Source organism: Pinus tabuliformis, chromosome 9 (genome assembly GCF_031772625.1).
Source record: "Pinus tabuliformis cultivar Carrire ecotype Pingquan chromosome 9, CPIR1, whole genome shotgun sequence".
Classification (NCBI taxonomy): domain Eukaryota; kingdom Viridiplantae; phylum Streptophyta; class Pinopsida; order Pinales; family Pinaceae; genus Pinus; species Pinus tabuliformis.
The window spans coordinates 1,515,996,130-1,516,022,933 of record NC_142307.1 but is presented as its reverse complement, the minus strand read 5'-3'; the positions used below and the strand labels follow the sequence as shown (position 1 = coordinate 1,516,022,933).

At 37.9% G+C, this 26,804-nt stretch overlaps 1 protein-coding gene across 2 annotated transcripts in view; it reads right to left on the bottom strand.

The window, feature by feature from the left end:
- The window catches only part of LOC149154354 (Peptidase S41 family protein), a 367,381-nt gene that overhangs the window by 145,187 nt on the left and 195,390 nt on the right, over positions 1–26,804 (bottom strand). For both annotated transcript variants that reach the window (XM_089437783.1, XM_089437782.1), the window contains exon 7: positions 12,287–12,322. In XM_089437783.1, the coding sequence (XP_089293909.1) occupies positions 12,287–12,322 (36 nt within the window). The remainder of the gene's footprint in view (positions 1–12,286; positions 12,323–26,804) is intronic.

Genomic DNA, 26,804 nt, shown 5'->3' with positions numbered 1-26,804 from the left:
AAAATCACATAGGAGAAGTAAATTCGGTTTTGCTGCAGTAGGGATTCCTTGGACTAGGAATTTTCACAGTTTCAGGTTGGGGAACAAGTGTATTTGTGCATCAAGCCCAAGAAGAGCTCCTTGAGGATTGGATCATGTGCCAAGCTGGCACCTCAATTTGTGCACCTTTCAATATCCTTGAGAGGATTGGACCTGTTGTCGCACAGATTGACACGACAACGCTCAGACCGGGGGCTGTCACTCTGATCCCCGATCTCTCCGTTTAAGCCTGTCTCCCGCGGCTAAGGGGGGTAGACCTTATGATATAACGAAGACCAACTGTCGACCAGTTGGTGGGAGACGCGATATGAAAAGCACTAAATGGATTTAGAAGTTAAAAGACCAGTGCCTTGTGGAATTAATGTTTAATCGATTAATTATCAGATGCTGAGGAATATAAACCATGTAGAGCAATCAATAAAGTTTAACTTGAACGATGCAAGATATCCAAGATTACCAAAACGAGAGAAGATACTTAAACGACGATCCAGCGATTAAAGCTTCAAAAGATAGAATTCGATTTTAAATGCTAACCAGATATCACATTTACGCAGCTAAAAATTTTTAAATGATCACTCAAGCACATTTAACCACATGCAAATGATAAACATTAATCCCACATCAAAAAATTTAGCCTCAGCATAAAAGATGAAACCTAGGTAATTCCCTGAGGAAAACCACTGAATCTGGCAAAAATTTCCACTATGTTTTTTATGCTTTTCAAATTTTTTTTATTTTTTTTTTTAAAGTAAAATTAAAACTAAATTAAAATCTGAATAAAATACAAAAAAAACTAAAGCTAAAACCCTAAAATCCCTTTTTATGAATTTTTATTTATAAACTTTAAACAAAGCCTAAAAAATTTAAAAAAAATCTAAATTTAAATTTAATCTAAAACTCAACTAAACGTAAAGCCTAAAAATAAAAAAAAATTATAAATAAATCCTTTTATTTTTTATTTTTTATTAACTTAAATCTAACGTTAGACTAAAAATATACCTAAGCTTAAACAAAATGATGCTAAAGCAAAATCTAAATTACGGGCTATATGTATATAAAAAAATAAATAATAATAATAATAAAATCGTGATATCAAACATTAAAACAATAAGTCTACCAAAAAATTTAAAACGAAACCTAAATGAAACTCAGTTTTAAGATCAGAACGAATTCACTGAGCCTCGGATGGAAGATTTACCAGCGTAACAGACCTGGTCATTTTCCACACATGTCCGCGGAACGTCGGCCAGCACAAGAGGAGGAGAACTTACGCCAAAATTCGTGAGATATCTGGCCTGCATGGACTGATAATACGCAGTAGACTCAAGAAATTACATGGGCGATTTCGGTTGAGCTCATTCGATGGAGGAAAACACACGTTCAGAAATCTCCTCACGCAAACCCGTGAGTCACGATGATTCTGCCACTAAACGAATCTATTGGTCAAGGTTCTGCTACTCACTGTATCTATTGCTGCCGCTTCACAGAGTACTGTTCAACAATCAATCTCATTTCAAGGTTATTTACTGATAACGCTGGGGAAGACTATGGAAAACTCCCTGAGAATTCATTATTCAGTCCCGCAGGCCCCCCACTAAACCAGACAGCTCTTAAATGCGATAAATAAGGAGCGTGTAACCTTGGTAAGACCAATGCGGTGATCTGGAGGAATTGACGCAGGTTTCTAACACTGGATAGGACGCGAGCAGAGATGATATCCGTAGGTAATGAAGGATTTCAGATACAAATGCAGGCTGGCCTGTACAGGAATGCAGATCTGAAAACTTTCTGATGGTGGCAGCGAAACCCGAGCGTGGGAGAACTGTATTTGCTGGCGAAATAGGGTGAGGGGCTTTGGAAAACTTCAAAAATCCTGCAACCTGAAATAGAGCAGATCACCCAAAAATGATATATACATAGAACCAAAACTGAAAACCCTAATTAAAGTTGTATAAAGCAAAAATTTGAAACCCCAGATCAACTTGATTAATTTACAGATTTTGGCCCCTTAACAGCCAGATTTAGCAATAAGAACAGAAATATTTTAAAGAAAATTTCAGATTTTAATGTAGAACGCTTCAGAAAACCCTGCATGCGTTCATAAAAAATATATTTCGAATGATAAGCCCGGGATCAAGAACTGGCTGGGCTCTTTCAGAAAACACAACCCGGAAGTTGGCTGGTTCAGCCGAGAACTTCCCCTAACGCCCGGTAATCTAAAAAAAAAAAATTCCTGCACAGCTTAAAATCAACCATCAACATAGAAGGAGAAAACAATAGTGAAACCCCGATCAAATGGAGATACCTGCCAATATATTTCAGGATCTAAACCATCATTTAAACCTCAAAGATCAGACAAGATACCTGTGCCTAAATCAATCTTCATTAAGCTATCATCAATGGCTGAAAATAAAATTATGCAGAACAAATGGAACAATCTTACAGCATTTTCAGAAGAGTAACACCAGCAAGATTTTTAACCCCAAAGTCTTCTTTATTGCACAAAAAATGAACTACAAGAGAGCTTCTTCAGCACAAGACTCACAGATCCAATGATCTGAAATGACCCCTAGCACCCTATTTAAAGGAAATGATCCCAACGGCTAGTTCGAGTGATCCATGTTGAAATGATCTCGACCGTCGATGAGGATCAAGACATCTCTTAATCTCATCCGTCGAAATTGTTAACTTATTATTAAAAATAATATTTTGCATGCATTCACTCAAAATATTATTATTTTATTATTTTATTTATTTTCTTAAATGGATCATTGAACTAAGCCTTTGGAAACATCACCTAGGACCTAGGACTTAGGACTCATGAGGGGATTTAAAACATTTTTCAGCCCTCAAGACACATTACATCATGACTTTTACAATTTACATCTTAAGGGGACAAACCCACTTAACATAGACCCTCATAAACCACCCAGTTTCTACGACACAACTATAATCTAGCAGATTAACACACTAGGATTCTCCTAAAGTTCTAATAACAAAATGCATCCCGGATTTGGGGTCAGGCTGAAGGAAAACTCTGTCGATCATAGATCGGTGAGACGAAAAACCTTCCGGGACGTTGATTATCATTAGAAAGTTAGGTCCACCTAGGCAATTTTACATAAACGACTCATATCTGCTAAGATTATTTACAATTCATACATGCAGACTGGGTTTACAATTAAAAAGATCAAGCTGCTGATGACTGCAGGCTGGCACAGACATGTCGATCAGGTGCTACCCCTTTTTGCAAAGAAAAAGGGGGTGTACTGCAGAGGTAGTTGACCGGTAGTGGTCAACATCTGGCTCTACTTGGGGACATTTTGCTGCACTGTAGGAATGTGAGAATCCAGAATCTGCATCCATGCAACACACAACAAAATATAAGTAGCGTCCGTCCAAAAATCATCATATAACATTAAGCACAGGAAAGATATAAGCTCTTCATTTATTAACTAATCTAGAAAAGCAAATCTAATCCTAAAACCGAAATGAAAATGCTGAAATGACAAGTAGGTTTAGAAATACAATACAAAGGATGCCCCATGGCATCAGATGTGTTCAATATAGTGTATACTGAGCATTTTCCTGCTTTCAGGAAAATCAGTCGGCTGCTTGTCGGATGTGCCATGTCCAATTTTGCATATGGTAGGACTTTTTCCTATCCGAAAATCAAGCTGCTCACGGCCGTCTGATGCATCAAATCTTCTTCTCATTCTCTTTCTCTTGCACTTTTTCTTTGTGGCAGGTTGTATTACTGATGACATGCAACTTTCTGTTTCAAAGCTATCAAATGAAGTATGTAAGATATGCGTGACATGTCTTTCTTTATCCTGTATCTGAACTTTATCATTTTTAAGTCTATCTGGATCACCTTCAATTAACCATCTTTCAATCGAACCAATGACCTCCTCATAATAGGATGGAACTTGTTGCGACAAATGAGAAGGCTCCTGATCTGTTGATGTCCCCTGGTTTCTCTTATCCTCTGACCATTGTTGAAACTTTTGAACCTGTATTTTAATGGCATCCATCTGACTAGAGTGTTCAACCTTTATATCACTGATTTCCCTGGCATGGTGCTCTTCCATATCTTTTATTACTTTATCGTTCTTTTCCTTTATGTCCATCAAGCAATGCTGCATGGAGTTTATTTCTTCTTTGTGATTTGCTTTCATGGTGGCCAACTGATTATTATGATTGAACGTCATGATAGTCATTTCTTCATCCATAATTAATAACTTGTTTTGCATAGAATCAATTTCCCTATCATGATCAGCTTTCATGGTCGCCATATTTTCCTCTAAGCCTGACATCTTGCTTTGCATGAATCTAATTTCTGTGTCATGATTAGTCTTCATGGCCTCAATTTCTTTGGCATGCTGATTTTGCATAATCTCTATCTCTCTATTACGTTTTTCAAGGTGTGTGCATAAAGTTTTCACATCATTGACATAATTATTTTGATTGCTCTCCATATTTTTCACCAGCAGCATTAGTTCTTGTATAATTTGCTTTTGCTCTTCCTTTTCATTGTCATTTGTCCCTGATTTTCCACTATCATGGACTTGATCTGCAATAGTACTGGTGGATGACACATTCTGATATGAAGAATCATCTTGGAATCTTTCACCGACAGCTGGACCTTTTATCAAATTACCTTCATTCTGTTGCACAATTTTAGGGGCAAAAGGCAAGCTGTTTGGACTATCATATCTATCTTTAAAAGCATTAAGAATGTCTTGTAAAGAAGTGAAAAAATCCTTAGGAAAATTATTAAACCAATTCAAGGCATCACCCTCTAAAGAAAAGACAAAAAGACGCATTTTGATATCTTCATGATTAAACTGAGGGGGTCTACAATATATGATCATTATACAAGCCAACAAGCCTAGATGCCTTTTAACAGCGATTGAATCACCACCCGAGAATATAGGTAATTTAGAAATGGCCTCCTCCGGAAAATCATGGAGACGGTCAGTAAAATGACATGGTTTAAATGAATAATCCATGATGAATAATAAGGGATCAGATGGATGATAGAAATAGATCTCTGCTCAAGAAAATCAAGAGATGAAAGAAGTGGAGTCGCCACTTGAACAATGAATCTGATTCTAGGATCCAAAAAGTAACCACAAGCAGATATGAGGAAAGCTTCTTGTTTGGGAAAAATGAGAAAATGGAGTCACCACCCATACAAGAAATAAACCGAAGAGATGCTACTGGTATGACGAAAGATAAGGCAATAAAAGATCCAATTGAATCTGCAAGCGCAAATGAGAGATGAGAAAGATGAGAAGATGAATGTCGATGAAACTCCAGGAACAGAAGAACTCTGTCCCCGGCAACGACGCCAAAAAATGTTGGCGTTGCCGGGTCAGATGAAGAGATAAAAAATGAGAAGGATGATTGTCGTTGAAATGCTGAGAATAAAATGATCCCCGGCAACGGCGCCAAAAAATGTTGTCGCACAGATTGACACGACAATGCTCAGACCGGGGGCTGTCACTCTGATCCCCGATCTCTCCGTTTAAGCCTGTCCCCTGCGGCTAAGGGGGGTAGACCCTATGATATAACGAAGACCAACTGTCGACCAGTTGGTGGGAGACACGATATGAAAAGCACTAAATGGATTTAGAAGTTAAAAGACCAGTGCCTTGTGGAATTAATGTTTAATCGATTAATTATCAGATGCTTCAGGAATATAAACCATGTAGAGCAATCATCAAAGTTTAACTTGAACGATGCAAGATATCCAATAAAACCACAATGATTACCAAAACGAGAGAAGATGCTTAAACGATGATCCAACGATTAAAACTTCAAAAGATAAAATTCGATTTTAAACGCTAACCCGATATCACATTTATGCAGCTGAAAATTTTTAAATGATCACTCAAGCACATTTAACCACATGCAAATGATAAACATTAATCCCACATCAAAAAATTTAGCCTCAGCATAAAAGATGAAACCTAGGTAATTCCCTGAGGAAAACAACTGAATCTGGCAAAAATTTCCACTATGTTTTTTATGCTTTTCAATTTTTTTTTTTTTTTTTAAAGTAAAATTAAAACTAAATTAAAATCTGAATAAAATACAAAAAAAACTAAAGCTAAAACCCTAAAATCCCTTTTTATGAATTTTTATTTATAAACTTTAAACAAAGCCTAAATTTTTTTTTTTAAATCTAAATTTAAATTTAATCTAAAACTCAACTAAACGTAAAGCCTAAAAATAAAAATAAAAATTATAAATAAATCCTTTTATTTTTTATTTTTTATTAACTTAAATCTAACGTTAGACTAAAAATATACCTAAGCTTAAACAAAATGATGCTAAAGCAAAATCTAAATTACGGGCTATATGTATATTAAAAAAAAATAATAATAATAATAAAATCGTGATATCAAACATTAAAACAATAAGTCTACCAAAAAATTTAAAACGAAACCTAAATGAAACTCAGTTTTAAGATCAGAACGAATTCACTGAGCCTCGGATGGAAGATTTACCAGCGTAACAGACCTGGTCATTTTCCACGCATGTCCGCAGAACCTCGGCCAGCACAAGAGGAGAACTTACGCCAAAACTCGTGAGATATCTGGCCTACATGGACTGATAATACGCAGTAGACTCAAGAAATTACATGGGCGATTTCGGTTGAGCTCATTCGATGGAGGAAAACACACGTTCAGAAATCTCCTCACGCAAACCCATGAGTCACGACGATTCTGCCACTCAACGCATCTATTGGTCAAGGTTCTGCTACTCATTGTATCTATTGTTGCCGCTTCACAGAGTACTGTTCAACGATCAATCTCATTTCAAGGTTATTTACTGATAACGCTGGGGAAGACTATGGAAAACTCCCTGAGAATTCATTATTCAGTCCCGCAGGCCCCCCACTAAACCAGACAGCTGTTAAATGCGATAAATAAGGAGCGTGTAACCTTGGTAAGACCAATGCGGTGATCTGGAGGAATTGACACAGGTTTCTAACACTGGATAGGACGCGAGCAGAGATGATATCCGTAGGTAATGAAGGATTTCAAATACAAATGCAGGTTGGCCTGTACAGGAATGCAGATCTGAAAACTTTCTGATGGTGGCAGTGAAACCCGAGCGTGGGAGAACTGTATTTGCTTGCGAAATAGGGTGAGGGGCTTTGGAAAACTTCAAAAATCCTGCAACCTGAAATAGAGCGGATCACCCAAAATGATATATACATAGAACCAAAACTGAAAACCCTAATTAAAGCTGTATAAAGAAAAAATTTGAAACCCCAGATCAGCTTGATTAATTTACAGATTTTGGCCCCTTAACAGCCAGATTCAGCAATAAGAACAGAAATATTTTAAAGAAAATTTCAGATTTTAATGTAAAACGCTTCAGAAAACCCTGCATGCGTTCATAAAAAATATATTTCGAATGATAAGCCCGGGATCAAGAACTGGCTGGGCTCTTTCAGAAAACACAACCCAGGAGTTGGCTGGTTCAGCCGAGAACTTCCCCTAACGCCCGGTAATCTAAAAAAAAAAATTTCCTGCACAGCTTAAAATCAACCATCAACATAGAAGGAAAAAACAATAGTGAAACCCCGATCAAATGGAGATACCTGCCAATATATTTCAAGATCTAAACCATCATTTAAACCTCAAAAATCAGACAAGATACCTGTGCCTAAATCAATCTTCATTAAGCTATCATCAATGGCTGAAAATAAAATTATGCAGAACAAATGGAACAATCTTACAGCATTTTCAGAAGAGTAACACCAGCAAGATTTTTAACCCCAAAGTCTTCTTTATTGCACAAAAAATGAACTACAAGAGAGCTTCTTCAGCACAAGACTCACAGATCCAATGATCTGAAATGACCCCTAGCACCCTATTTAAAGGAAATGATCCCAACGGCTAGTTCGAGTGATCCATGTCGAAATGATCTCGACCGTCGATGAGGATCAAGACATCTCTTAATCTCATCCGTCGAAATTGTTAACTTATTATTAAAAATAATATTTTGCATGCATTCACTCAAAACATTATTATTTTATTATTTTATTTATTTTCTTAAATGGATCATCGAACTAAGCCTTTGGAAACATCACCTAGGACCTAGGACTTAGGACTCATGAGGGGATTTAAAACATTTTTCAACCCTCAAGACACATTACATCATGACTTTTACAATTTACATCTTAAGGGGACAAACCCACTTAACATAGACCCTCATAAACCACCCAGTTTCTGCGACACAACTATAATCTAGCAGATTAACACACTAGGATTCTCCTAAAGTTCTAATAAAAAAATGCATCCCGGCTTTGGGGTCAGGCTGAAGGAAAACTCTGCCGATCATAGATCGGTGAGACGAAAAACCTTCCGGGACGTAGATTATCATTAGAAAGTTAGGTCCACCTAGGCAATTTTACATAAACGACTCATATCTGCTAAGATTATTTACAATTCATACATGCAGACTGGGTTTACAATTAAAAAGATCAAGCTGCTGATGACTGCAGGCTGGCACAGACACATCGATCAGGTGCTACCCCTTTTTGCAAAGAAAAAGGGGGTGTACTGCAGAGGTAGTTGACCGGTAGTGGTCAACAAGACCAATAGCTTATCGACTTACACTGCCTTCGACAGTGAAAGTCCATGATATTTTCCATGTGTCATTTCTTAAGAAGTATGTTAAAGATGTTGATCATGTGATTGACTGGTTTGTATTGCAGGTGGAGCTAGATGGATAATTCCAGTCAGAACCTCAGTGTATATAACAAAAAAAGATGCTCATGCTCCAGAATCGAGCAAGTTAAAGTGTTGTGGAAGCACTTTGGGCCCGATGAAGCTACATGGGAGATGGCGAATCAAATGTGGGCTATGTATCCTTCTCTATTCGCTGGTTGAGCCAACGTTTTTGGTATATGTTTTGGTGTGATGTTTTGGTATATGTACATATGTATATGGATATAAATATCGCCATGAGTTGTGCTATAAAGCTCCAATAAGCGGTATGGGAGTCAGGTTGTTATGGTTGTGATATGGGGAGTTGAATCACGTCATAGTAGCCTCTCGTCACATGTTTACCCCAGCGGACTGGTTAACTTGGGTAAATGTGGGAGGAGGGTGTTACACCTTTTATGGGTTTTGGAGATCTCGTGTTCCATAACCTCTTAGACATCATCAGATACTAGAACAAATGTCCACTGCTACCAAACTCAAAAACTAACAATTAATTCTCTCTCTCTAACATACTTCTTGAAGGAAAGTGGGACATCTATCAAAAGGTACACTAACCATTTCTGTAATCATGTGCTTTCATTTAATGTGTAGAGCAATCTATTGTGGATCACTGGTTGAGTTGGATGATTGACCGCTCTTGATTGTACCCTTAAACCCATACTTCACTTGGGAGATTATCATTCACCCCTAGTCCAATCTCACCTCCCTTGAGGCCCCTCCTTTCCACTATTCAGGAGCGGCAAAGATAGGAAGCACTAGTTGATATAGTGTGCCCTGTTACCCCTCTTATTAGGAGGGGTGCACACAATTTTTTAGTACAACATTCACCACCATTGGAAACCCAAGGTCACAAGTCAGAAACCATGTAAAAACCATGTGAGACCTTGTATTAGGCATCTTATACCTATGTCTTGTAAGTTTGAGTATGTAATTTAGTTGTTTGGTGGGACCATGCTCTATCCCTTGAAAACATTACCTAAGTACTCTCGTACCTAACTAGATTGGAGGGTTTTTGGTGGACTCTCTTGAGGGTTGTTTGTGACATGCATAACATCAAAAGTGATCTACTCATTGAGATGAACAAAACCAATGTTTTATATTTGCAAATCTTCAAGGGCATTAGAGATCATCTACTCGGGCGTAATTATGTGGCAAGATGGGTTTGTAGGAGGCTTAACAGGGGAAAATCTTCACAGAATTTCACGTTTAATATGTCAAAATTGGTCTATAGAATGAGAGGAACAAAACTCATGTCTCAGTGTCTCCAAATCCCCAAGGGCGTTAGTTCCAGCAAGGCATGATGACATGGCAAGAAAAAGATGATGTGGCAATGTTAAAAAGGATATGAAGATTCCCAAAGATACAAAGTTCGGATCCAAGCCAGTTTCAACATACCCAAGTGAGGGAATTGTCAAAAATTCAAGGGCGTTGGAGATCCAACTTCTATGTGGCTAAGTCAAATCACTAAAGGGAAAATTCAAGTCAAAAGTAGTCATTGGTGAAGTCAACTAGCCGTTAGAGGGTCTAACTAGCCATTGGAGACCTAGTGGACCAATTAATTGGACAATGGACCATGAGAAAAGGGAATCTTGAACTAAATTGTGAAAAATTGTCCAATACGATACCTTTGTGGATGAATTAAAAATTTTATGTAATATTTTATGAATTAATCTACTAAGTCTACAACTTGTGGACAACTAGGAAATAATTTATTAAGGAAGAGTGAAACTAGCTGTTATAATTTTTTCTATAAAGGCTAGCCTTTCTTCATTTCTAAATTGTTGTTGCTTATTTCAGACAAGTGTTATAACAATAAAGAGCTCATTTATTGCAAGCCTTGTATAATTTCTTATGCATTGGAGTAGCTTTTGTTCTATTTTCTTTCTTGCTATATGTATCGGGCATTATAATTCTAATTCTTATTATTTATGAGTAAAATCATCCTAATACCAGCGTCCCTTTCTATTGAGGAACTACATAGTTACTTGGAAGAGAACAACCAGAGGGAGAATCCCAATTGTTTCTTCTGTTTTGCATGTAGTATCAATCCAATATTTTGAACTACTTCATGAGAAGGATTCACTATTCTTTGTGATTTCATATTTCACCGCATACGGAAGACAAAGTTGGAGATTCCACTAAGAGGAGAGGCCATTACTAGGGAGGTTCAAAAATATTCAAGAATATTAAGCAAAGATGGAAGTGAATTCCGGAAGGACCAAACCCATTCCCTTGATCAAAGACATCCACAGCTACTTAATAAAATAGCCACTTCACACCCCAGCAAGAGGTGTGATTCCAAGGGAACAAGTATTATTGCAACAACCATAAAATTCAAAAATACTTCCTTTATTTTCTGCAGTTATTTTAGAAAATTGACTTGTTGGTTTTTAGTTTTACATCTATTTATCAAATTATAATCTTGAAAAAAGTACCATAACTGTGTGATCTAGTCAAAGATTTGATAAAAAGTTTTTATTACTCTATATTTTACACTTTTATCTAACTATCTATGTTGCAAATATGCAGGTTTACAAGGTTGTACTTCACTGTATCTACATTTTACAGTCATTTATAGCAAGTTCTACAAGGTTCCAGGTAAGTTATCTCACCCTAGAACTTAGCAAAAAGCTCTAAATTATTTTCAAATTCATATTTTTATCATTTAGAGCCATTTTTGTTCAATTTCCAGCCAATATTAATCATATAAATCAAATTTGGAATTTTCTGAATGCATAAACATATTTTTATTTAACCCAAATTTCTGAAATTTAATTTCCAACTAGCTGGAAATTGAGTTTTCAGTCACTATCGGTAGAGGGGAGGCCCCAAAAAGCCTCCACATAAACCCTCTTGCTTTTCAACCCCCTAGACTAACCCTCAAGGAATGTTTTAACACTAGTTGGGTGGTTGTTAAGACTAAATCAGGTTGTTGCCCCTTTTATGCAGACTTTACAGTCTCTCACACAATACAGCAAATTGTTTTCATCCATATCTCCTCAACTAGTCACTTAAACTGAAATATATTAGTATTTTTGGTTCGAATTTTCAGAGTAGGGTTGCATGCTATATGTCTATTGAGTTTTGAGAGTTTTGACTACTAATATCAGCTATCTAGAATTCTGCTACTACAATGGCAATTTTATAGCTAGGCAGCAGGTACAAATTGAACACCTACCCCGATTTGACTCTACATAAGGCACTGGTCTTGTACCAGAGTTGTTGGGGACTATTTAGGGACTCCTCACTTGGTTCTTTAGGAGGTGGTGAACCTAAATAGCGGGGGCTTGGGCCAAGGTGACAGTGAGTCCCTTCCCTGTGTGTGCCGATCTAGCAACGTTGCATGGACCTTACCAACGTTGTTAATCTGATCGGAAACATGTCAGTGAGGAAATCAATCACTCAGGAATAAACCAGAAAACATAATTTATTGTAATTTTCTAAAACTGCTCCATAATAAAATCACATTTTGCGGTCACCAAATACCAAAAAGAAAATACCTCTCTAGTTTGCGGTTCTTCCATTGAATACCCTCCCTGGAAAAAGAGAAAAGAAAAGGACATTTTAGTAGAACCACAAACGTTATAAGTAGTATCTGCATTCAGTATTGAATAAAATGTTTCTTTAATGTTTTAAACAAGATTCCAAAAAAATTGGTTCTCGAATTTCATCAACTATAATGGGTCGTTTAATATGTCACTCTACATCTATTTTAGTTAACCAGTGAATACAACATAATATCAACTCTAAACTATTTATGAATCGTTTAATTTTCACATTTCAGTACCTGGGCCAAAGAATTTTGAGAATGTTTATTACGCTGTCAAAATCCAAGAATTTTAAGCAAATTGGTACACTCCATGTTCAGCAATTTGGTGACCTATATTTATGTTATGTCTAGCCTAATTTAATTCAGAGAATAATATCCTTAGATAAGGAATCAGGATTGAGGATATAAATGCCTGCATCTCAACAAGAACACATTGTATCATGAAATGCAGACCTACACAACAAGTACAATTACATTTTATTTGACATCTGAATAAAAATGGTCAAATGGAAATATGTTTCAAAGATATACATTTCATCAATCACCTCATCTAGCTGAATGAGATTGCAAAGTTTTCCTGTTGGTCAATGCATGTCTCAATTCAGTGATGCCAAAAGGTCAAATTTTCATATACAATTAGATGGACTCGATATTTTCAATGTGTTACTCTTTCAAATATATAATACAGAGAAATGTCATTATAAACCAATTGGTTACCAGCCATCAATTGTGTTGAAAACAATATGTGGAGGAATGAATTCAAAGAGAAACGTCTTGCTAGTCCTTTGACTAATTGCTTGTAGATGGGAATACCAAAAGAAGTTACTTATGAAAAGAAAAGAATCTACTTGTCAATCATACTATGTTGCAAAACAAGAACAAATTCCCACAACCTCCATAGTGAAATAGGGTGTTCGACAATTCCCAAAATGTTGTGGGCCGAAATAATTTGTCATATTTGTGACACCAAGAGTTGAAAATGAAAAACACTTTCTTAAAATGTCTAATATACAACCATATTAAATCAAAATTTTAAAATATTTGCTACAATATCAATCTTCCTATTTGTTTAACTCATTAAAGCTATGGTGATATATGAATGCTTCATTAAAGCTTTTCAAATATAAAAATAAAATTCCAAAGCAAGCCAAGTAATTCCTTACTTTTCTTAAAATTTGAAAAATCAAATTTGATTTCAGTAGACTTTAATCATCATCATCATCATAACAATAAACATGATTTAAAATATATAATATAACATAATATATTAGATAATAGATTATTTTAACATAATAATATAAAATTCTTTGCATCACTCTTGTTCTTCTTTGTTTACCTTTTCTATCTTTACATCCCATGGTCACTCATGCTAACCCTTTTTCACCCCATAGTCACTCATGTTAACCCTTTTTCACTGTGCGTTGCACATTTCCTCTTATCCAATCTAGTTTTCCTGATTCAAGTTCGAACTGAATTTGGCACAAGACAACTCTTTTTAAAAAATTGGCCAAAAGAAAAGAAAAGGAAAAAAATATATAATTTCATATTTTTCAACTAAAAAAAATATATATATTTTTATAACTTCAAATTTGATAAAAATATTCCTAACTTCTTAATCGACTTTTTTTTTCTTTTAATTTCATTTATTGTTTTAAATTGGATGAAAATTTGAAATTTGATTTGACTCAATTTAGTTCATTCCATTCCATGCAATTTTGGGCAAGTAGATTTCTCAACTCTAGTCATTTTTTAAAATATTTCTTATATTATATTTGATAATATAATATAAGAGTATATACAATAGGTGAAGATGAAAAACAAATCAAAATTTCTTCCTTAATGCTACTAAAACAAAAAATAAAATCAGAATAGGTTAAAACATCAAGATCCTTGGCATCCCTGAATTGGAGATAGCCCTCAGCATGGAGCTAGGTCAAGTAAATTCATCAAATCTAGCAAAAGTTTTTTGAAAAAATACTTTTTATATTACATTGAGAATATTTACACAAGGAAGAAATTTTGACTAGTATATATTGTTTCATTAAATGTCAGAATAATAATGGTCAATTAGACATTTGACATAGGCATTAATAAAATCATTTTGAATTTAAGTTATATATGTAAGATTGGCGATTTTTCTACTCTGCAACTTGATCTAGGGTTGGCATTAGGGTTTGATGTTGGGTACCATGGCGGGAGGCGCAGGGGGGACTGTTGCTCCCTCCTACAGTCAAGTAGTCACAGATAGAAGCAAGGACGCAGGAAAGTAGCGTTTTAAGAAACCTCTGGAGAAGACAACAAAGGCAAGTAACACGGAAATATTGGGAAGAAACAGACCTCATGAACAGGAAGGGGATCAGCAGGAAGCCAGTAAGGAGAAGGAGAAAGAGGGTAGCAGTCAAAAACCTACTTCTATAAGGACAACTGGGGTATGCAAACCCAAGTCGAACATCATTCCCAGGGTCGTCTTAAGCGAGCCAGCGCTACAAGCACATAGGGATCATATGACGGAATATGTGGTTATATGCAAATTCATGGGGTTATGGCCGACAGAGAGGGCGTTGCACATATGGATAAGGAGCCATTGGAAACCAAAGGGGGATAAAGATAGAGTATTCAAAGGAGGACCATATTTCTACGCGGCTGTAGGCCTTTACATGCGGCCATGGATGATGAACTTTGTCCCAGAACATGAAACATTCACATCGGTACCGGTATGGATTAGACTATACTCCCTTCCTCTGGATTATTGGCTACCGGATCACTAAAAACAATAGGCAATAAACTGGGGCATTTTCTAAAGATCTCAGATGCGACTCTGAAAGGAAAATACACCTCCTTCGCCTGGATATGTGTGGAAATGGACTTATCCATAGCACTTCCAGAGGTGATAATTTTAGAAGTTTATGATGAAGAATGGGTGCAGGCAGTGGACTATGAGCACATCCCATTTAGGTGCTGCAAATGCCATGAACACGGGGGTCTATACAGAGATTGCCCAACAAACAATATGGAGAGAAATGTGAAAACAACGACGGATAAAAATCCTGAGGGTTTCACTAAAGTTGGGGGCAAAGGGAAAGGCAGGAAGAGGCCACAAAAAAAGATCAATGAGGAAAGACAGCCGAGCCACAATAGCTTTAAGATCCTAGAAGAAGAAGATGGAAATAAAGAAACAAACCAGGAAACGGAGAACATTATCACTGAGAAGGAAAGGGATGCTAGCATGGAAGATATCATAGAAAACAGCCAGCAAAAGGAGGATCTGCCAAGCATTATGGAGATAAGTAGGGACCATGAGATGACTCCAAGTGAGGCAGGAACGGAGGACCATGAACTGCAGGAGATTCTAGAAAGGGAAAATCTAGATCTAGAGAAATTTCTAGAACAAGGGACGACCAAAGGAGTGGACTCCCTGCCAAAAGAGGAATATGATAGGGTTCAACAACTCTTCCTATGGAGATCACAACCGAAGGGCTCTGGAGTCAAAAGAAATCATGAAATCCAGGAGCATAGAGGGGTCAAAATGATGGAGGAGATATAGGCACAATCTCCAAAGAACCCAGGCAGGAAAAGAGGAAGAAAAAGACAGAAGGAGTTGCTGAATGAATGTGGGAAACTCTTGATCAACTCAGGTAAGATGAAATATCTCACCAGTTATTCCTTTACAAACCTTTCTTAATGAAGCTCACAACCTAGAATATTAAAGGCATAGGAAATAGAAGGAAACAAAGAAATCTCAGTAATAGAATAAAATAAGAAAAACCAGATATGGTTTTTATTTAGGAGACAAAATGTTCGATGGATAATATTAGAGAAATTCATAATAAATGGCTAATCAAGTATGAGTATCTATAGGTTAAAGCAAATAACTCAGCGGGGGGGATTTGCTCTGGGATCCCCAGAAATTTGGAATCATAGATGCTTAAGCGTCCAGGAACTATCTTACTTTGGTATGCCAACCTTTAGGTGATTAGAAGATATACATGATCACAAATGTCTATGGACCTCAAAAGCTAGAAGATAAACTAAAGCTTCTCACCTCCCTTGAGGAACTGAGAGCAAGACACCCTAATATGCCCCAGATCGTTGCAGGAGATTTCAATATGATCAGATCTCTTACAGAGAAAAGGGCGGTATCAGACAACTAGGCAGAGACTCCATGGCCTTCCAGAACTTCATAAGGAACATGGAGTTAGTGGACACTAAAACAATCAATGGGACCTTCACCTGGAACAACAAGAGGGGAGGGGCTTCACAAGTTTCCTATAAACTCGATAGATTTATTATCTCAAAGGACCTCTTTCTATCAGGCCCTGCCATGTCAGCTTCTATTCTTCCCTTTGGAGGTTTGGACCATTGGCTTGTACAACTGGAAGCTACTTTTATGGGTACACCAAGAAAAAAACCCTTCAGATTTGAAAATGCCTGGCTATCTCACCCTGAATTCACCAGCAATATTGACAAATGGTGGAGAGAGGATATGAACATTCAAGGCACTAGAATGTTCCTGCTCCAACAGAAACTTAAACATATCAAATCCAGGCTTAAAGATTGGAACAAAAAGGAATTTGGCAATATATTCAAAGCCAAAAGAGAAGCTGAGCAGAAACTCCAGGAGATCAATCAGATCAGCATCACAAATGGCTTTACCGAGGAGCAGAAAAAGCTAGCTGACTCTCTGTAGGAAGAATGGGAAAATCGGTGCATGCAAGAGGAAATTTTCTGGAGACAGAAATCAAGGGTGCAATGGATTAGAGAGGGAGAAAGAAACATGAAGTTCTTTCATAAATCCACCATGGATCACAGGGCACACAACAGAATCACAAAGCTCAAAGATTCTCAAGGGATAGAACTCGTCTCTCACAAAGATATGGAATCTGTCCTTGTTCAACACTTCCTCAGTATGGCAAAGGAGCCTCTAGCGGATAGATCCAGGTTCATCAACAATTTCACTCAATACATCCCTCAACTGGTTACCAGAGAGGACAACCACAATCTTAACAGGCCAGTGTCGGAAGAGGAGGTCAATGAAGTGATTAATGAAATGCAAAATGGAAAAGCTCCAGGCCCGGATGGGTTCAATGTAGACTTCTTCAAAGCCTGCTGGAAAACAGTCAAACAGGATATCCTTGAGGTGGTGGAAGACTCAAGAAGATCCAAAAAGGTTCTGAAGGCTCTTAATGCTTCCTTCATAGCTTTGATCCCAAAACAGGAAAAAGCCATGACTCCGGATGGCTTCAGACCCATAGCTTTATGTAATGTGGTGTACAAAATTATTTCCAAGGTGATCGCCAATAGACTCAAGCCCCTCTTACTAACTCTCATCTCAGAGGAGCAAACGGGCTATGTGGAAGGAAGACAAATCCTCAATAACATCATCCAAGCTCACAAGGTGGTACACTCTCTCAAAAGCAACAAACAAGCTGGTATGATCATTCAGCTGGACCTAGTGAAAGCTTACGACAAGCTAAGTTGGTCTTATATAAGGGCAGTTCTAAGAGCATATGGCTTCGACCAAAACTGGATAAGATGGGTTATGGCACTAGTTACCACGACCAGTTTTTCCATCCTGCTCAATGGCGCTCCTTCAAGAACCTTCACACCCTACAAAGGTCTCAGACAAGGGGATCTTCTCTCACCCTTCCTCTTTGTTCTCATGATGGAAGGGCTTGGTAGAGCGATTAAAATGGCAAATGATGAAGGAAGAATCCAGGCTATCAAACTCACCTTGGATGGAGAGGCAAATACTCATCAACAATTTGTGGATGATACAATGTTGCAAGGCATACCCACAGTGAGGGAAGCCAGAGCGATCAAACAAATCTTAATGACTTTGCTATGGCAGCCGGCACAGAGGTAAGCCTCAACAAATCAAAAGTTTTTTTCTTTAACACTGACATTGCTATTCAGAGAAACATCACCAGGATTCTTGGGTTTCAAAGGGACAGGTTACCTTCTAAGTATCTGGGCATACCTCTCACAGATAAGCCTCTAAGCAAGGGAGTATGGGAGCCAATAATAAATAAACTTCAGGACAAGATAAGAAAATGACATGCAGGTCTTTAAATTTGGCGGGGCGCCTTGTGCTCACAAAGGCGGTCTTGTTGGCAATTCCCATTTTCATGTTCTTAGCTCTTCCTGCTCCTAAAGGAGTTCAACAACAGATCAAGAACATACAAAGGGATTTTCTATGGGGCAGAGGAGAAGAGAAAAAGAAATGGGCTCTAGTGGCCTGGGACAAGATCTGCAAACCCAAGAGCCATGGTGGTTTGGGGCTTCATGACCCTGAAACCCTCAGCAGAGTTTCGGGAGCTAAACTCTGGTGGAGGTGGATCAAGGAATCGGCAACCCCCTGGGCCAAGCTTTGGAAACAAAAATATGCCAAGAATTGGTAGGAGAAGGATCACATTCGAATGTCAGGGCATATTAAGGGCTCCCACATTTGGAACCTTGCCTGGGAAAATAAAGGTATTGTTCAGCAGCATAGTTTCTGGGAGATCCGAGATGGGAACCTGGCTCGGTTTTGGGAGGATAACTGGCAACAGGAACCCAACGTGTATAAGGATGAATTAGCAGCTCTCAAGCATGATACCGATAACAAAGGTCTACTCATGGTAAATGACTTCTGGGACCAGGTAAGGAACAATGGAAAATGGAGAATTTGGAAGGATCTAGGCCACAGTGAAGAGAGCCCTCTAAAGGCCCAGGTAGACTCTCTTGCTCAGGAGCTAGAACATAGGAGGATTTTGGTATCCTCCTTGCCTGACCAACTAAGATGGGGAAGGAACACCGAAGGAAACTTCAACCTCAAAGAAGCTAAACAGGTAGTAACAAGGTTTAACTACCAAAACCCTGATCAAGTATGGAAGAATCTTTGGCAGAGCCCCCACTGGATGAAAATAAAGTTATTCATTTGGCTAGTTCATCAAAGGAAAATTTTAACTTGGGAGAATCTCCTGAAAAAAGGCTTCACTGGCCCATCCAAATGTTATCTATGTGGCTTACAAGAGGAGACGATGGATCACCTTCTCAACCTCTGCCCTTTCACCTCTACTGTTTGGGAATGGGTGGCTTTAATCTTTAGGCGCACTGATAGGGATAGACTCAGCATCTCCAACACTTTGAAGAATTGGAGGAAAAACTTCTCAAGGAATGAAATCATCAATCAAGCCTCGACTCTGGTCCCAGGCTTTGTTATCTGGGATGTTTGGAAAGAACATAATAGTAGAATCTTCAAGAACAAAGCAAACAAGCCCCAGCACATAATTGATCAAATTTTAAGGCAGCTCAAAGACACAGTCAGAAACCTGTTGTGGAAACTTCCCAAGGACCCTCCTCTGGCCCAAGATGCATGTATACTACTACATCTGGGTCTCCAGTCTATAGGCCTACAAGGCATAATCAAGGATGTGAGCCAAATAAATGCAGATAAAAATATTTGGAAGCCTCCTCCACATGGTTTCTTAAAAGCCAATATAGATGGAGCGTCTAAGGGCAACCCAAGGTTAGCTAGTTTTGGGGGTGTTATAAGAGATGAACAAGGACGAATAAAGGAGATCTTTCATGGCCACTTAGGGAAGGCCACCAATAACATGGCGAAACTCATGGCCTTAGAGGAATGCCTAGAAATCTTGGTGGACTCTAATTCACACAATGTCATCATTGAAGCAGATCCAGAATTGATTATTAGAGCGGCCAATGGAATATGCAATGGTACGGCACTGGATAAAGTGTTGAAACATTGGAGGCTATCACAGGTCTTTCTCCGTATTTATACCCACCTGCAAACCTTAAAAACTGTACACTTTGTCCATGTGAAAAGAAAAGCTAATATGTTAGCTGATCGTCTGGCGAGCGAAGGAGTGATTAGTAAGAAAAGGGACACTCGGCACGTTTGGGAGTTGATACCCCCAGGCAAACTGTTAAAGGATTGCCTCTGTGAGGCTACCAAAGATAGGGATTGTTGGAGCGCTAGTTTGGATCGATGAGGCTCAGGAGACAAGTGGGAGTACATGGATGCCTAAACTGTTTGCTTGTTGTTTGGCAGCAGTTCGCAGATTGTATTGGCATCAGTATTCCAACGAAGTTGAGCAAATGGTCGAGATCAGCGGAGGAAGACCAAGGACGCAGTGGCATGGAGATTGATTTTGGACCGTTGGATCTCGATTGAGTCAGATCTATGGTGTTTGGGCGAGGGAGTTACCCGACAGATAACGAGAAGAAGTGGGTTGGAGAAACCCACAAGTGGATTTCGGGCGGAGGAAAGCTTGTAAGCGGTAATTCCTCGTTGGCTCCAATTCCATACACACAGTGACACGTAACAGCGAGATGAGAGAGGGAAACCGCTTTTCGGGTGGATTTGGAGGGTGCAAGTTAACCGGCCAAAATAGACGTGAACCGTTAGATCTAATGGAGCACGATCGACAGTTGACAGTCGAGGAGCTTGTTTCGAAGTCGGGAAGTGTTGTGAGCATTGGATCTTGAATAGATCAACAGTGTAGAAGTGCGGATTTCAAACTTTATAAATTTTGGTTTGAGATACCGTCGGGTCCGGATTTGTAGAAACGGGTTGGGAAACCCACAAGTGGATTTCAAGTGGAGGAAAAGCCGTAAATGGTATTTCCCAGTTGACTCCAATTCCACTCACTCAGTGACATGTATCAACGAGGTGAGAGAGGGAAACCAATTTTCAAGCGGATTTGAAGAGCGCAAGTTGACTAGCCAAAATACGTGTGAGCCATCAGATCTGGTGGCGCGAGATCGACGGTTGACAGACGAGGAGAATATTTTGACATCAAGATGTGCTGTGATCTTTGGATCTTGGTTAGATCAACGGTGATATTTAGAGGGGTGGATTTAATTTTTTTTAAATTGTGGTTTGTGTTACCGTCGAGTCTGGATTAGTGGAAGTTTAGCGGAGCTCTGCGTCTTTAGGAAGGGTCTGTCGGCTTAGCAGAAGCTCCAAAGTTGGCAATGGATGATAGAGAGCCCTTGGGAGTTTAACACTCCTTCCTATTTACAAGTTTTTGGAAATCCGTGAGATTTGGTTTGATCTTGGCTTTTGTTTTTCCTGTTGATGGCATTCCCACAACAGGCTGGTTCCTGTTTGGGTCTTTGCACTTGCAAAGACGTGTAACATATGTAATGTACTTGTACAGTTAATAGAAGGCTCCATTCTTACTTGACCAAAAAAAAAGTTATATATGTAAGTTATGCTTCACTTTTTTGTGTTACTCCCTCTATCCGAGATTCATGAAGTACACTGACTTAACTACAGTGTGACACTTTATAAGGTTTTCACTTTTCAGTGTCCCTTTCCAGTCCATAGAAGCATAAAAGGGTTGGATTCATAGCTAACTAGATGTCATGGGCTACTGATAGAAAATAAGGGGGTCACCAAAATAAAATAAATAATAATTAGATAAAGGTGGTAAAAATTCACTTTAGGAAAAAATAGTGATGCATGGTTTTTGTTTACCACCAATGGTTTTCAGAGGAGGAAAATATTATTAAAAGAAGGAGATTCAAGGGAAGGCATGCCAAGAATTATTAGTTAATTTGTTAAGTAGATCAAGTAGCTTGTTGAGAGAGGTGGAAACCCTCGTTGGTTCCTAGTTTTGGTGTTGAGATATACACCCTAGTTAGTGGCATTGGTTTGGTGGTGTTATCGCTCAAATTATACACAAAAGTGTGAAAACACTCAGGGCAGAGGCTGTCACTCTGATCCCTACCCTCTCCATTTAAGTTGTCTCCCTACAACAGGCTAAGGGGGGTAGTCCCTATGGATGAGATGATGAATTCGAGAGACACAACTAAATGGCCTAGCAACTTGGTTAAGGATGATTGGCAAGTTCAATTATTTAGCACAACTTGATTAGATTTAAGAATTTCTTAATTAGCGACTAGTGCCTTCGAAGTCAAATTATTTGCACAATATGAATTAAGATACCAAGTTATCGGATGAACAATTGCTGCTAGGATGAAAACTATCCTATATGAGATGTGACACCTAGAACTAAGTGAAACACAAACTCTTCGTTAATTTTAGATTAAATGTGTATTCTAAGTGAATCCTTTCCCTTAATTGTTTTGAGGTTAGCCTCAAATGTAAGTTGTGGAGAGAAACCCAGGGGAAGAAAGCTATGGCTTTGTTAACGATACCTACTCTGGGGTTCTAACCACTCGAATGCCTCTAGCGCTGCAGTGACTATGACCCTGACAACCGTAGGTCACTGTGTTAACCACAAGTGAGGATCTACACTTCGCAAGTTGGGTGAGAAAGGTGGTCCTATCTTCATTCAACCAAGCTTATGCTTGGAGGTAAATTAATTAATGCACAACTAATCATAAGATGAAGTGCGAGTTATGAGTGAATGCCTTAAATGAAATTATTAGATGATCCTTAAGTACTTTAAGTTGAATTTCAACGCTTATGATGTTCAACACAAGAGCACAAATAAATAGTTAAAGAGAGAAATTTATAGAAACAATCTCAACTAAGTCAATGTGCGGCAAATAAACAAAATTACTAGAGTGCCAAATCGAAATCACTTCAAGGTCTATCCAATGATTAGCAATCTTAAAAAAAATAACATGTGCTCTGAATAAATAACCATTGAGAAGCAAGGAGCACTAAATTAATGAATCTTTTACACTTGATATGCAAATTAGGAACAAGAGGAAACAATACCAATGAAACAAGATTAGCAATAGCATTATTCAATTGATCTCACAACATTGCTCAAAGAAGATGATATCACAAGATTGTTATAAGATCACAACGTTGTTAAACAAGATAATGCTCTTAATTAGCAACCAATTCCTTATGTTACAAAAGTATTTTAATTTCTTTACAAGAGAATTAGCAAATAAGTGGCATCAATATCATTAGCTTTCACAATTAGCCACTTTAGAATATTAGCAATTTCACAATAAGCCAATACAATGCCAATGTTAAGTTAATTAGAGCACAATCTTCTTTGAGATGAGATTACTAACAGTGACTTCAAGAAGTGAAATGCACTATGAAAATGTAAAAATGCAAGATGAACACTGATCTTTTATGTTTATCAATCAGCCCAAAACAAGCCACCAAAAAACTATAAGAGCAGTCTACTTATTTTTTGCAGATGAGGACAAAATGAAATATAGGAACACCTAAGCTATGAAAATGAATTCTTATGACCTTTTAGCATTTTTTAAGGTATTTCCTTACTGTTGTAGCATGTGACCCAATCAATTTTCAAACTTGATTGATATGTTTTAGAAGCAATATGTTCCTTATTTTTCTCTTTATCTTTTTGACGATAAGTATATCCCTTACTTCTTGTGATTTCCAAGATTTGTTCCTGGGATGGCTTCTCTCCATACAATTCTGTAATAGGATCTCTTTCATCGCTGAAATTATTGATGGAAAAGGAATATCAGAGAATTTCGATATCATGATCTTCTTCTTCAGCTGACAAGTGAGAATCTTGATTGATTACATTTATCTGTTCACTTGTTCCTTCATCCAAGATTCTTCTAGCAAAAGCACAAGATATTTCTTTGTGAAAAATCTCACATGGTCTGCAGAATGGCAAAGGCTGATCAACAACATTCTCGGATTCAAGTGGATTCAACAGTCTCTGCTTGTTTGGAGGATTCTTCTTTTGCCATGGAATATTGTTCTTGTTATTATTATTTCTAGGTTGAATACTCTGAGCTTGTGATCTTTCCATCTGAATCAACCTAGCTTGCATAGCACTCATCTCCCTAGAATGTTCAATTTTCATATCCTTGATTAACTGAGTCAACTCTTTAATAGGGTCATGGTCAACCTCTTTGACTTATTTTACTTTAGGCTCACGAGATCGAGTTGGACCTCTTTCAAAACCAGGAATCTTAGACTTTCCAGATGCTTTATTATCTTTTTCCAACTCTTCAGCTAAGGTCTGAGCAGTCATTGTGTCAATTGGCTTAGCAGGTCTCAACTCATAAGAAGTATCAATACTAAATGCATCTAGATAGTATTCCAACAAAGATTTATCAATGGGCTTATAATCTTGATGCATGTCTTTAACAATACCATTAAACTTCTTATTAAATTCATCAATGGTCTCATTTTCCTTTTTCTTGATATCACTGATGGCTTTGAGTAAATATCTTCCTTCTCTCTTATCCCCATATTTATCTTTGAAGGCATTGAAAATGGCTTGCAGAGAGTCAAAAGAATTATTAGGCTTGTCTAAGAACCAATCCAATGCATCTTCTTCCAAGGAAATGACAAAGAGATTCATCTTGACATCTTCATGATTGTAAGCTGCTCTATTAGCATGTTTCATCAAGAAAGTTGAAAAGGCTTTGATATGAGCTTCAACACTGATTGCATTGTTCCCTTGGAAAGAAGGAATTTTGTCCAAACCATTTTCTAGAAGATCATGAGGTTGACCCTATATATTACCAAAGTTACAAGGAGCAAAAAAATCCATGGTGTCTTGCCTGACGGGTAGGGCTTCCTATCCGAGAAAGATAAGATGTTTGCTAGAATGTGATTTGTTTAATCGAGTTCTAAGGGCCTTTTTCAAGGTCTGGAGCAAGATTAATCAAACTACCAAGATTTCTTCTAGTACACACTCTTGTGAAAAGATGAATAAGTGGATTTTCCACCCAAACAGGAAACTAACCCAAATGCCAAGATGTCAAGGTGTTGAGAACAAGAAACTTGTCCCCGACAACGACACAAGAAAATGTTGTCGCTCAAATTGTACACATAATTGTGACAACGCTCGGGGCAAGGGTTGTCACTTTGATCCCTGCCCTTTCCATTCAAGTTGTCTCCTAAATGCAGGCTAAGGGGGGTAGTCCCTATGTGTGAGATGATGAGAAACTTGCTGGAAACCAACAAGTCCAGGAGACACAACTGAATGGCCTAGCAACTTGGGTTAAAATTAAATGGCAAGTGAGATTATTAAGCACAATTTGATTAGATTCTTAAGATTAGAGATGAGAGACCAATTCCTTAAAATCAATTACTTGCTCAATATAGATTAATATTTCAAGTTACCAGATGAACAGTTGTTCCAAGATGCAAATTCTATCATAAATGAAGTGTAGGACCTAGGTCTAATGTGTGATGTAGGATCTTGGTAAATTTTAATTAGATGCCCTATCTAGGTGAATCCTTCTCCTCAATTCTTTTGAAACTAGTCTCAAACACAAGTTGTAGAAAGAATGATCTGGATCCTGGGGTGGGGGCAAGATATAAAAAATTGAAATCCTAGAACAAAAGAGGAGAACACACAGTAAACAAAACCACCAAGAAACTTTTACTAAAATAGAGAATAACTGTAAAAATTACATTGTAGTGGACAATCTGTTCTTTTACAAAATGCGACTTGTTACTTATAGCCTTTTTTAGTTACAATATTATGGGTAAATTCCATGGGTGGGTAAATAACCATGGGTAGATGTCACTTACAATACCATGGGTAATTACCATGGGTGGATGAATACCATGTGTAGATGCCACTTACAATACCATGGGTAAATTCCATGTGTGGATGAATACCATGTGTAGATACCACTTACAATACCATGAGTGAATGCCATGGGTGAATTAATACCATGGATAAATGTCACTTACAATACCATGGGTGAATGCCACATTCCATTCAGATCTCCCCCCTTAAGAAGCAATGGTCTCCATTGCGTGAAGTTCCCTCCTGAGAAGCTTTTGTTGAATATGAAGAGCCACTGAAGATAAGGGTTTTGCGTGGTTAACCCATAACCGTGATGAATGAATATACGAGGATATAGATACCCTGTAATGGTTGTGACCAACGGTGATATTGACAGTGTGCGACCTAGCAAATGGACATCGATGAAGCGTGGGCTTGTGGATGACCCATAACCATGACAAACGAAGATCTGAGGATAGAGATACCCTGTAATGGTTGTGACCAACTATGATACTAGCAGTGTGCGGCCTAAAAAATTGACTTTGATGACAAAGTTTTCGTGCATTTGACCCATAACCTTGGATTTGTGGGTGACCCATAACCATGCAACTTGTCAAACTGCTTGGTAAAAGCATGGTGGCTTGTCGAGTAGATTCTCCTATCCAACGAGATGTTGTAAAGGCTTCTTTCACATTATAGACCACTTGCTGCAACTTTGTTGATAACTTCTGCTACTTGTGATGAAATCAAATTCTGTCAAAGGCACAATTGAAGTATTGAAGATATATCTCTATTGATGTAAGAAACTTGAACTTTAGTGACCTTTGGAGTGAGAAAATTATTCCAGAAACTCATGGTATGCATGGCCGCACAATGTTCAAGACATGTGTAACTTCAATTGCTCATATCTCTCAAACCGAGAAACGAAATAAAATTCCATAAAAAACCCATTTGAGCTAACAAAAAATACTTTCAAATGAGCTATTTTGTACCTTCTAGAATTCTCTATGGAGGTCGTAGCACTTT